The 12569-nt window shown below is 44.2% G+C and overlaps 1 protein-coding gene across 4 annotated transcripts in view; it reads right to left on the bottom strand.

Annotated features, from left to right (window-relative positions):
- The window catches only part of Obfc1 (oligonucleotide/oligosaccharide-binding fold containing 1), a 35438-nt gene extending 23760 nt beyond the window's left edge, over positions 1–11678 (bottom strand). For 3 of the 4 annotated variants that reach the window (XM_005403796.2, XM_005403797.2, XM_013504073.1), the window contains exons 1-2: positions 11004–11678; positions 3859–3954 (exon numbers count right to left, since the gene is read on the bottom strand). In XM_005403796.2, the coding sequence (XP_005403853.1) occupies positions 3859–3954; positions 11004–11154 (247 nt within the window). In that variant the 5' untranslated portion in view covers positions 11155–11678. Of the gene's footprint in view, positions 1–3858; positions 3955–6130; positions 6195–11003 lie in introns of all 4 variants that reach the window. The other variant, XM_005403798.2, reaches the window with a different exon arrangement.
- Positions 11679–12569: the final 891 nt, after the last annotated feature.

Genomic DNA, 12569 nt, shown 5'->3' with positions numbered 1-12569 from the left:
GTAAAATGGGAAGAAGCTTCAAAAAGAAAGAGAAACTGGTTTAGGGGAGTGGAGAAAAGGAAGGAAGGAAAAAGAAAAAGAAAAAATATATATAAAAGATAGTTAAAATAGTTGTACTACTAATTTCTCTCAGTTCATTGAAAAGATAGGTTTGTTCCAATATTGTTTGGACAATTAAATGCTGATATCTTGTACTCTGAGTAACTAATCTAAAGATAACAATATGCAGTGTATTAATGATTGCTATCCTTCTATCATATTGTTTTTGATTTTGTTTTTTTGGGTTTTTTTGTTTCTTTTTCTTTAAAACAAAACAAAGGTATACTGGCTCAGCTTGTTTTATTTCTAGTACAAAACAAGCCAAACAATTCCCATGATATCTGTAGAAGAATTTGGAGATTTTCTCTTTGCCTAATTTGTGACAGACTCAGAACCAAGGTTACTAAGCACCAGCTAGTGGGCCTCATAATCAGAAGAAAAAAATCAAGTAGACTGTTGTAAAGTCACATGTAATATAAGAAATCAGATGTAATAGAATAAATATAAGGCAAAAATATTTTATTGCTGGTTTATTATGTTGAAAGAAAAAGTCAACATACTTCTTATAGTAAAATAATTCCAGATGTGTTTCATTATATTAAAGAAAATGTGGGTGAATATTTTAGGCTTCTGGTTGGTGGGGAGAGACTTTTTTAAGCACAACCTAAAAATGAGAACTCATTTTTTAAAGTCTGAAATGCTTGCTGATCTAAAAACCAACAAAGATAGCAACTTTTTCTAAATGATAGGGTTAGTGTCTTAATATATAAAGAGCTCATACCATTTAAGAAGAAAAAGAGCAAGCCACAAGAGTGGCAAAGAAAAAAAGAATATGCAATTAACCAAAGCTACAAGCATGACCAATAAATACGTCAGTATGCTAAATTCATCACTTACCATAGAAAAAAGCCAATTTAAATAACTTCTCAACTATTAGATACTGATATGCACATGTTGTTAGTAGAAGTATTGGTTAGCACTAAATTTCTAAAGAGCAAGTTTGAAAACATGCATCAAATTTTGAAACATATATATCCTTTGACTTAGCAATTGCTTCCCATAAATTATTCCTAGGAGAAAAACAGAATATGTAGATATATACATCTCCTGTAAGGCTGTTCATTGCAGTAGTGTTTATAAAAATAAACAATAAAACTGTAAATAATGATAAATTTTAAAACTGTAAATAACCTGCATGTTAATAACTATGGAACTGATTAAATAAGGTACAATAACAGTATATAAGAATAAAGTGTCACAATGGAGATCTATGCTCATTGCTGTTAAAAGATATAGGTGCTTTACTGTAAAACAGAAATCTTATATATCTTAGAAGACTTACATATAATTTACGCAAAACAAAGGCTATATTATAACATAAATGATTTTTACAAGTTGGGTGCTAATAGTCTCTTTTAGAGTACGGGGAAGGAACCCCACACTGAAGGTATGCAATGACTTTAAGTCTAATTTCAAACACACAAAGAAAGGACATATGTGTAACAGCACTGAGGAAGTAAGGGATTTCTGTATTTCTTAAATAGTGGCACGTTACAAATATCAGGAACAACGTTCATCCAAAGTCTTGACATAGTTTTTGTCTCATTTATAACATTCACATGACTTGTATGTATACCATTAATATTTTCTCTAGTTTTAAATTTTATTGTCTAGTGAGTATCATTTTAAGAAGCAAATAATCACAAAGGGTGTTTGCATTTAAAGAAGGTATGACATGTCTAGGCACACAACTTCTCTGGCCAGTTGAAAATGCTGATTTAGAGTACATGAACTTTTGTCCTAGGAAACACAAGGTCTTCCTGATCTTGATCTGAGCTTCCCAGGTTCTAGCCTGAGCTTGTGCTCTGCCAGGTGCTCTGTGCACTGCGGGCACTGCCACCAAACCCCAATTCCTTGGTTTGTAACCTCTCCCAGCAGTCCCTACGTCACGGTCCCAAGGCCTGCCGCCTCTCCAGCTGGGCAGCACTATGGGGGACTGGGACGTTCAGTGTGGGCAGATGCAACCCCAGCATGGGCCTGTGGTGAAATGTGTGGCGAGGTGGAGCTGCCTGGAAGGTGGCCTGAGAGCCGAGCTGGGCCTGAGGACAGCAGGGAGAGAAGCGGCTCTCTGCTTAAACAGGCCAGGTAAGAATTAGTCACAAGAGCATTTCCGTTCTCCATTACTTCCACATTTAGACGTTTGCTGTCTTCGAGCAACACATGGAAGTGGTGGGTTGCTGGCTCCCACTCAGAGGGAAAGGCTCCTTGGGAAGAGTCAAGCACACAGCCTAAATCTTTCCATAATGGGAAGAGGGCGTAAGTAATGCTCTGTTAGGTCACAGGCTAATTTTGGCCTGGCTGTAGAGCCAGGATTGAGGTTTTCAACAGATTCATCTCTTTGATCTGAAACACTGAAAACTAAACACCAGATCCAGCTGATCTGTGCATAGGGGCCTGAATGAGAAGGGGACAGACAGAGAGAAAATCCCGAGTTATGTGTAGATGGCAGAGATCACAGGAGACTGGACCCACAAACCTGCATTACTAGAGCCTTAAGCCAGTTATTGACCCTCAGTTTTTACCATCTACGAATGTAAATAATTTCTGTCCTTTCTATTTCAAAAGACTAGGGGGAGAATAAGGTGAACGATGACTGTAAAAGTGCTTTGTAAACTGAAAGATACTATTATTTTACCCCTAGTATGTGGGGAGGAAGTACTTTATTGTACTATAGGCAGTGCACTTGCCCTCAGCTGGGTATGCCTTCACTGAAACGGAGAAAAACAGGACCAACCTCTCTGGTCAAATAAAGCAGAGAAGAGAGTCAGTATGTAGACACCTGACAACAAAGTGATCTATTCCAGATTATGCACTGAGAAAAAGCAGAAGGCATGGAAGAGCTCATCTCTCGCATGTTATTTTATAAGCACAAGACAGTCATCTTCAGGAAAATGAACAAATGTTGAAGAAATGCAGTGATGCTGTATCTATAATTATCAATCATGTGTAGACTGCCAAGGAAATATTCTTGCTCACAAAGTCCAACGCCTTCTATCTCCCTCCAAGTCCAGCAAGAATACAAATCCAAGGCAACATCACAAAAAGCGACAGTGCCCATTATAGCAAAGGTATGGAATTCAAAGTTAAGTTTCTCACCAAGTGCCAAACTTGGTCTCTTAACTAGAGAATTGTGAAGTTGCACAAGGCAATATATTAAAATGCTTATGTTAAGCACAAAACAATCAAGAACCACTACAGTAAAATCACATTCTATCAATTCTCTGGTATCTAAACTATAGAACCCCTTATATAGTTTCCATCATCGGAAGGGAAGGGAACTTTTCTGATAATGGATATTTACCCCTCTGAGTACCAAAAGGTTTTTAAAAAAACTGTTCAGGATATACATCTATTTTTCATCCCTTGGTGTTTTTGTGAAGAGTCTACTTTGACATCAGCCTGGCCCTTTCTTTGCAAAGGTATCACTGTAACCATATATTATCATCCCTTGCTATTTATAGCTGTGCTCACCGGTATCAGGTGTCCCCCATCAATCTCGCATCCTCCACTGCCGTATTTTCATTCTTCCACCTCCTGACTCCCCAGCCGCGGTCACTTCAAGGTATCATTGGTATCACTCAACCTCTTGTCTCATTTTACACTCAGTCCACACCTGGGGCTCCAAGAGGCTCCCGACAGAGGGATGTGCTTTGTGAGGGTACCCAGCAGCTCTGAAAGGCTGGGGCCATTGAAAACCCAACCTTTAGTTACATGGGGGCTATGTACCTCAACTCAGTTTCAGACACCAATTGCTCTTACCTCCGTAACTGTAGAAAGCATCTCTTTCTCTCATTCCAATGACAGTTCCCAGGATGTCTACCTGTTTTATTGGATGCCCATTGTACAAAAAGATACCTAAAATTTAAAAAAAGCAAAGTTATAGGTGATTAATTTTCTGCTTCATTGAATGTCTCCTGGGGGTGGGCGTGACGGATGTAAGAAGCAGAGGCAGGCTGCTGGCTGAAATCCCAGCCCTAACAAAGAGCCCTTCAACAAATGGCAAGTTCCAGGAAGTCCACAGGTCTCTTCCTCACGGGTGAGATGCAGAAAGCCTGGATTTCCAGTAAGTTTTTATCATGCAGAAAAGGGAGAACTAGTGTTGTTCAGCCAGATTTGGTGAACTGGCTTTCTATGTGCGAACATGAGGTGGACCCCGAGAAGACCCCTACGCCTGAAAACAGTCAACACACGATGGGACCAACACAGGACAGGAAAGAGAAAGGACACCATGAGAACTCCTTTCTGGACTTTTTTTTTTAACCAGCGCTTTTCCAAGAAACAGATCATTGTTTCTATGAATTGGTGAGAGCCTTCCTTTTTTTCTTTGTAAGAAAAAAAAAGATAATGTGTAGATTGCAAAATGCTACCCCTTGGGGCTGGCAGATTACAAGTCAGAAACTTCTCTTTTTAAAATGTTTCTACTGGTCATAGTGGCACACATCTGTAATCCTAGCACTTGGGAGGCTGAGGCAGGAGGCTTGCCATGAGTTCAAGGTCAACCTGGGCTGCATAGTGATTTCAAGGCCAGCCTGAATTACATAGTAAGACCCTGTCACAAAACAAAACCAAAACCAACCAAAAAACCAAAAAACCCCTGTTTTTCAAAACGTAGAATAGAGGTTCTGGCAGGCAAGTTCCTCCAGAGGAGAAACCTAAGAGGGAACCTACTATTGACACCAAGTTTTTCTGACTTGGGGATGGGACACAGTAAAAGGACCCCTAGGAGCCGAGTCTCCGATTCTGACCTGCAGTCCCCGGGCTTCCTGGCTCCTGCAAAACCATCCTTCTGCTCCTGGCTCCTTTTGGGAGCTTCCCATTTCTGCTTAAGTGACATGTGCCGTGGTCCTGTCACCTGCACGAGGGACCCTCACACCCTCTCTCTTCCCCCAACATGGCTGGGCTCCGTACTTTCGGGAACAGGTTATATACTTCTGAATGGCCATTTTCTTTCTAAGTAAATACATGGGTTATAAACAAGCCATGGTCACTTTAGGCATCTGGCCACCTCCTCCCCTCACTAGTTAGAGCCTGGTCAGAGCCTCTGGATTCCAAGCCATGGGTGGGGGGCCTGAATGCCCAGACTGGCCTCTGTGGAGGGTTCTCTTGTTCTGCTAGAGGACAGAGGGATGGAGGATGAGTCACTCACCACAGAGTTCCAGGTGTGGACAATGAACCCCTGAGCCTCAGTCTGCCAGAGAGAGACTAGGAGAGTGACGTGGTCGGAGGGAAGAAAACATACCCAAAGCAAGCCTAGGACTCTGTGGAGCCACACTTCTCAAAGGACTCTGCATGGGTGGCCAGACTCAACCAGCCACGGAGGCCATGAACTGAAAATGCCAAGGGCACAAAAGGGCAGGAACAGGGGTCACTGTGTCACTCCCAAAGGACGAGTTGCCCCATCCAGAAAGTGGGATTGAATGGGGATCCACAGAAAACCTATGAACTTTTAAGGCCTTCAAGATGGAAGAACAGATGGACCACAGGTGCTCTGCCTGGGCTGAAATCTTTGGAGAAGACAGTGAGAGAGAAGGTTGGACTAATAATACAGCCCATGACATCTCTAAGTCATCTACAAATGCTGTACCTGGCAAAAATAAAAACAATAGCCCAGCATGGTGGTGCACGCCTGTAATCTCAGCACTCACGAGGCTGAGGCAGGAGGATCACTACAAGTTCGAGGCTAGCCTAGGCTACATAGTGAGTTTAAGACTAGCCTGGACCACACAGTGAAACCCTGTCTCAAAAATAAATAAATAAATTAAAAAAAAAAAACAATGAACAAGTGTTCAGTTGAGGACATAGTAGACTTCCTTTAAAAAGAATTCACTCTGGTCTCATAAACTTCCACCCCACAGCTTCCCCTCAAGGACACATACAATCACTCAAGGACACAATGAAATCTTTCCAATCCCAGTATGCAACATCTTCAAAGCCTCACTAAACAAGAGAGGACAACTGCAGCAGAAAGTAATACAGGGTGTGAATGTAAAATCTCTGAGGAAATTGATGGAGGAGGAAATGCACTACTTACAAATTCAGCAGAGATGTCTCACAGTACATGGAAACATGCACCACAAGAATGAGATACTCAGCCTCTACAAAAAGACAGAAGATATGGAAAAAGAATTAGAGAATCACTTCCTTCTATCGGAGCACGATATTTCATAGGAGAAGAAAGCTCAAGGGAGATGGACAGAAGTGCTGTAGATCCACAGAAAGCTCCACAGGCTAAGAAAATGATCATGAAGACATGTTCCATATATTTATGAAAACATCACATTGAAACCTGATATTCTGTAAAATTTATAACTACCAATGAAAATACATTAAAAAGAAAATGGTTACTGCAGACAAATGCTAGCAAGTTCACATGGCAGTCTTTTCCAAGGGGCCTTTCTGCTCCCACTCTTCCTATGTAGCCCACAGAAGCCTCTATGTACTAGAGATCCCCAGATCCTCACGTCCCCAAAGGAGGAGGGACAGCTGGGAGGGTTCAGGGACCCAGGGTCACAGGTAGGTTTAAAGCAGACTTGAGACAGCTGACCTTGGACATCCACAACCATGGCAAGACATTTACCTGTTACTTCTTTTTGAAAGGACAGTACTTTTGATGGATATCTTTCAGTTTAATTGCTATTATTTTATTGCTGCTATAATTGGTCTCACTGAAATCTGATAGGACTAAAATGCCTAAGATAATATTTTCAAACACAGATCAATATTAATCCAATTCTCGGGCTGGGGATTTAGCTCAGGGGCAAAGCACCTGCCTGGCAAGCGCAAGGTCGTGAGTTTGGTTCCCGGTACTGGAGAAAAACCAAAAAAAAAAAAAAAAAATTAATCCAATTCTTACAAATATAGTGGTCGTGGGTGTTGATGGGAGATTGGTTCCAGAACTCTGTGTGGATATAAAAACCTGAGGATGTGCAAGTCTTTATAAAAAATTGCCATTAGTACTTGCACATAACCTACCTGTGTCTTCCCAAGTACTTTAAATCATTACTTATACCTATACAACACAAATGCTATGTAAGTAGTTGTTATACTATATTGTTTAGGGATTAATAAGAAAAAGGCTGTATAAATTCTGCACAGACACAGACTTTTTTTCAAATATTATCAACCCTACATTGGTTGTACCTAGGGATGAGGAACATATGGATATGGGAGGCTGGCTGTATGGTTCATCTACTTCATTGCACTTGCTTAGAGAGTGTAAGTACATTGATCTAAAAATAAGAGATTGTTATCATGGTGTTATGATGTGTATTTTTTAGTTTTCATCCATGGTTCCTGGCTTATACCTCTCTTCAACGCAGGTCATAGAAACAAATTCTTTTTTTTTTGAGACAGGGTCTTGCTATGTAGCTCAGGCTGGCCTTGAACTCTCTGCATCCTCTCGCCTCATCCTCCTGAGTGCTGGGATTACAGGTGTGTGCCACCATGCCTGGCTCATAGAAACTAATTCTGCTAACCTTTAGCTGGCCATAAATTCTCATACCTATCCTGTCTAGTAGTAGGTCCTAAGACCCTCCTCATTGCAGAGCAGTCCTGCCCTACTCCCTGGAAGAAGGAACATTACAGAGAGAGGCCAAAAAGAATCTGAATGGACAGGTCTTGCTGGGTTTCCCCCACTAGTTTCTTAGCAGTGGATCATGGGAAGTTTGTCCACCTACATTTCAACACAGCTGTCCACACTTCCATCATGCCTGTGCAATGAAGTCTCTATAAAAACCCCACAAGGTGAGGTTCTGAGAGGTTCCAGATAGCACCCAGGAGGGTGGCCCATCTGGGGAGGGTGGCAGCCCAGTGCCACCTCTCCCTCACCTTCCTAGTCATCTCTCCATCAATAGCCTGTGATACTCTTCACGATAAACTCAGTCTTGTCAGCTGCTCACTTGTGGGAACCCTGATTTACCACCAGATGGTCAGAAGCACAGTAAAAACCACCAGGGCTTTTGACTGGCATCAGAAGCACCAGGGTATCTTGGGAACGGAGCCCTCAGTCTGTGGGATCTGACACCATCTCCAGGTAGACAGTGTCAAAGCAGAGATCAGAGGAAGCCCAGGTGGTGTCCACTGCAGAACTGGCTGCTTGCTTGCTGGTGGGGGAAGAACACCTTATACTTTTTGGGGTCACAGTTTTCTGTGCTGTCTGTGATATAAGAGCAGGGTAAAAACAAAGTAGCTTGTTTTTCATAATACTCAGCTTTTAAAAAAAATCAATCTAAGTTTGACATGTTAAGACTTTAAAACAAAGACCATTTCTGTGTTTTATGAGCTATTATTGAAAGCTTTTTTTAAAATACAAAAAGCAAAACCCAAAACCTAAATATCATCACCACTACAGTCAAATCTGAAAAAAGTTTTACTAGTTTAAACCATAAATTCATAGTGTTAGGGACATGACATTTTTTTTTTTTTGGTACCGGGAATCGAACTTACGACCTCGCACTTGCCAGGAAGGTGCTGTGCTGCTGAGCTAAATCCCCAGCCCCAAGGGACATGACATTTTTGCAGGCATCCTGCAATGCAGTTCTAATACTAAATTCCCACTTAGGTTAAATTTCGCAGATTTAGGGCACAATCCCCCACAGGACTGCTGTCACTTCAGTTACTAACCCCACTTTTTGTGGGGACCCTCAGACAACCTTCACTTTTGACCAACTGGCTGTAAATGTGGAGGTTCCCATGATTCACTCCCTTAGGTATAATAATCTGCCAGAACACACAGAATTCAGAAAGGTACAACACTTGAGGTTTTGTGATAAAGGGTAGAAAAAGGACCAACTAAAGGAAGAGATGGCACAGTGCAAGCTCTGGGGCATCCCAACATGAAACCTCATGGCCTCAGTCACATCATCCTCTTATACACCAGTGTATGGTGACCAACCAGGAACACACCCCCAGGCCTCACTGTCCAGAGTTTTTATTGAGGTTTCATAATGTAGGCATGACTGACTCATGGCCATATGACTGAGCTCCCTGAATCTCCAAGTGTTCAGACTGATACAACTTGGGTCCAGACCCCAACCATCTAATAGGAAGGCTGATCTTTAGGTGCAGACAGTTCCCATCCTGAAACTAAGGGGTCAGCATAAGGCACCAGATGAGCACCCACTCAAGTATGGCATCAGTGGTGAGCTGTCACAAATAACTAAGACACTCCTCTCTCTCAGGAAATTGAAGGATTTAGAGGTTATCTCCCAGGACCCAGGACAAAGCCAGGTGAATTCTTTATCATAGCAAACACTGGATTCATATTTTGTCATTTTTTTGGATAATCTTTGTTGTCTTCAGATTTTTTGTTGTTTAAACACTTCTAAATTTTATGTTGTCACATGTGTCCTTTGTGTGCAGGGACTGAACCCGGGGCGGAGGGGGTCGACATCTCTGGTGCTTTTTAAAATTTTGAGACAGGATTTTACTAAAAAACCCAGGCTGGCCTCAAATTTGCAGTCCTCCTGCCTCAGCCTCTTAAATAGCATGGATTACAGACCTCCATTTTCATGCCCAGCTACAAGTTTCCTCTTTATGGTAAACCAAAGTAAACCAAACCAACAAAACAAAACCTAGACAAATGTTCCTTTCCCCTCTGAACCCTAGCGTCTGAAGAAAATCACTAAAATTATAGTTGATATCTACTTCAATCATGAGGTTTCCTTTAAAAAAAAAATGCAAAGATCACCAGTACTAGTTCTCACTGATTTGTCTTAGCACATCATAACATCCTTGGCCTACAGGAAAAATGAAGCCCCCACATCTGTCTGACGCTTGTTGCTCACCCACAGATTTTCAAGCAGAGCTGGCATTTGGTGTGAATTAATTTCTTCCTGAGGAGATGAGCTATGAAGAAGACCAGATTGTTGTGGAAAATGGAAAACTATGGGGGAGGCTGGCTGCCTTCCAAGGAAAAAAACAGACAATGTCCAACAATAACGAGGAAATAAAGGTGTGGTGAAAAATCTGCACAGAAGGCTTCGGTGGAAGGTCATCCAAATACATTTGTATATAACTAGAACCACAGGAAACCTCATCTCATTCAGACTGTGGATACTTGAGATTCCTCCTTCTGACTCACACACAGCTTGCTACTCAGAAAGCCCACAACCAGAAAGCTGCGCTCAGTAAAGAGTTTAAACAAACACCTCATATAGCGCAGTAAACACATGAAGACCCACCCACAGCTACTTGAATTATTCAAACCTATCCCCCAAATTATATTTGCTGTACGTTTAGGTGTTTCTTTTAGGTGTCTTTAATAACCACTGCTTTCCTAAGAAAGATTTAACGTTAAATATAATGCTTTGTTCCTTCAATTGCGGTTTCTTTTTCTTTTGGCTTTTTGAGATAAGGTCTCATTATGTAGCCCAGCCTGGCCTGAAACTGGTGATCTCACTGCCTCAACCTACCCAGTACACAGTGGGTAGTAGCTACGTACCACCGAGCCTACTCCCACAGCTGCTTCTTGTGGGACCTCTACGTGCAAAGTGCTTTTCAAGGCAAAACAAATCCTCACAAAATCAGGTAGGATAACGCCCTTTTTACAAAGAAGAAACCCAAGCTTCACAGGTGAGCCACGTGAACCCAAAGAGGGCAAAGGCACAGGGAGGCCTAGCAAGGCCCAGTCCAGAGATCTTCCCACCAACAGAGACACTAAGAGAAACAACTGAGCACTGCGTATCTGAAGGACCTTCCACACAGTAAAAGCCTTCTTCCACGCAAAGGCTACTCCCCCAAGCATCTACTTTTTAAAAATAGATTTAAAAAAAAAAAAATCGCAGAGAAGGGTCCAAGCTGGGTCGTTTTCAAAGCCCACAGCAGGGCGGCCTCCTGACAGCCCCTAGGCAGGAAGCGGGCGCAGACGAAGCACGGAGGAGCTACCAGGCTGCCCGGCCACATACCTGGGACTTGGCGGGATTCCTTCATGGCCAGGATATCCCTGATGTAGAGTTTTGCAAAAGCTACAAACACAGGATCCAAACCCCACAAGAGGGAAGGAGTCTCGTCACAGCGGCTGGACTCAGACTGCATCCAGAGGCTGCGATGTGGCATGCACTTCAGCTCAGTCTGGGGGCTCTGCTTTGCTTAGTCAAGGGCCGCCACGAGGCGCAGAACCGGGCCGGGGGACGGGAGGCGAGCGCGACACTGGCGCGGCCAGGGAGCGGCGCCAGGCAGGCCTCCGAACGCCGCGAAGCCAGCCCAGCGTCTGGAGCCGTCCGACTCTTCCCCAAAATACCAGCCTCAGAACAGCTAAACAGCTCTTCACTCCGGGCAGGGCCGTCCACGCGGGCGCACCCTGAAACCTCTTTACCGCGCGGCCGCACCGCCGCTGGGACACAGAAGGGGGCCTGTCCGTCTCGGGCTCTGCACCCTCGCAGGAGCCGCGAAAAGGAACGCGGGAACAGACACTGGGCCTGCCGGCCGCCCCTCCCACCACTCCTGTGTGGGTGCCCGCAGCACGCGGGCCTGGCCGGCCACGGAACTGCAGGCGGCCTCGTCTGGGCCGCTCAGGGGCCGACACGACACCCCACCCCACGACACAGCCTGCTCAACCCGCCGCTCTTCCGCTTCCCGCCGCCCGCGCCTCGCGGTGCCCGCCCCATCCGGCCGAGGCCCCGCCCCATCCGGCAGATAGCCCCGCCCACCCGCTCCCGGCCGCGGCTCCGCCCCACGCTCTCCTACGGGGGGCGGGGCTGCGCGACAGCCAGCCTACACGGTGAGAAAGTCCCGCCCACGACCTGCCCCGCTCGGGGTCGCTGAGAGCCCCTTCCGGAGGCCTGGAGGTGCTTCCTTCCACCTGGCTCCTTTCCGGCACCCCTCGGTAGTGGCGGGATCCTTAAGATATTGGAACAGGATCCAAATTTTTGTTCTGGCTCCTGATATATTCGACGAACAACAAAATAAGGCAGAGCCCAAAGCAGGCTTGCACTGTGACTTTTTTACGTTTATTCCCTGCTTGTAAAGGAACCACTGACATACACTCTGCAGACTCATTTGCAGATAATGCCAGTGTCTAAATAAGAGCCCTTGAGTGGACGTGAGGCCTTGTCTTTGGCTGAGATCAGTCCTGCAAGACCATGACAATACATTTTGTCTACTCGGTCCACTGCCATTGTGACATAACTAGAGATGGTGAGAGTTCTCTTTAATTTATAGGAACTCTGACATGGTAGGAGAAGTACAGGTTACCCCAGCTGCCCAGTCCTGGGAGCCGAGTGGCTGCCAAAGAGGTACTTGCTAAACTATTTATCAGTGACAGAACTTCAAGCAGCTGGAATGGAAAATGTGTGTCATTAGAACCATGGCATTCAATTACCTTCCTGGCCACTGAAGAAGCAAAAAACAGAGTCCTTGCTAAAATGCAGCCTCACCCAGATTCTACTTCAATGAAGAGTTGGGTCTGTGGAGTTTAAGGTCTAATTAAGAGAAGACACCTTCTCTCATAGAAGGGAGGCTGTCCCCAAGGA

This window comes from Chinchilla lanigera, unplaced genomic scaffold, assembly GCF_000276665.1.
Source record: "Chinchilla lanigera isolate Chin_1 unplaced genomic scaffold, ChiLan1.0 scaffold00084, whole genome shotgun sequence".
NCBI lineage: Eukaryota > Metazoa > Chordata > Mammalia > Rodentia > Chinchillidae > Chinchilla > Chinchilla lanigera.
The sequence above is the reverse complement of the archived record's forward strand: the minus strand, read 5'-3'. Positions and strand labels throughout refer to the sequence as shown.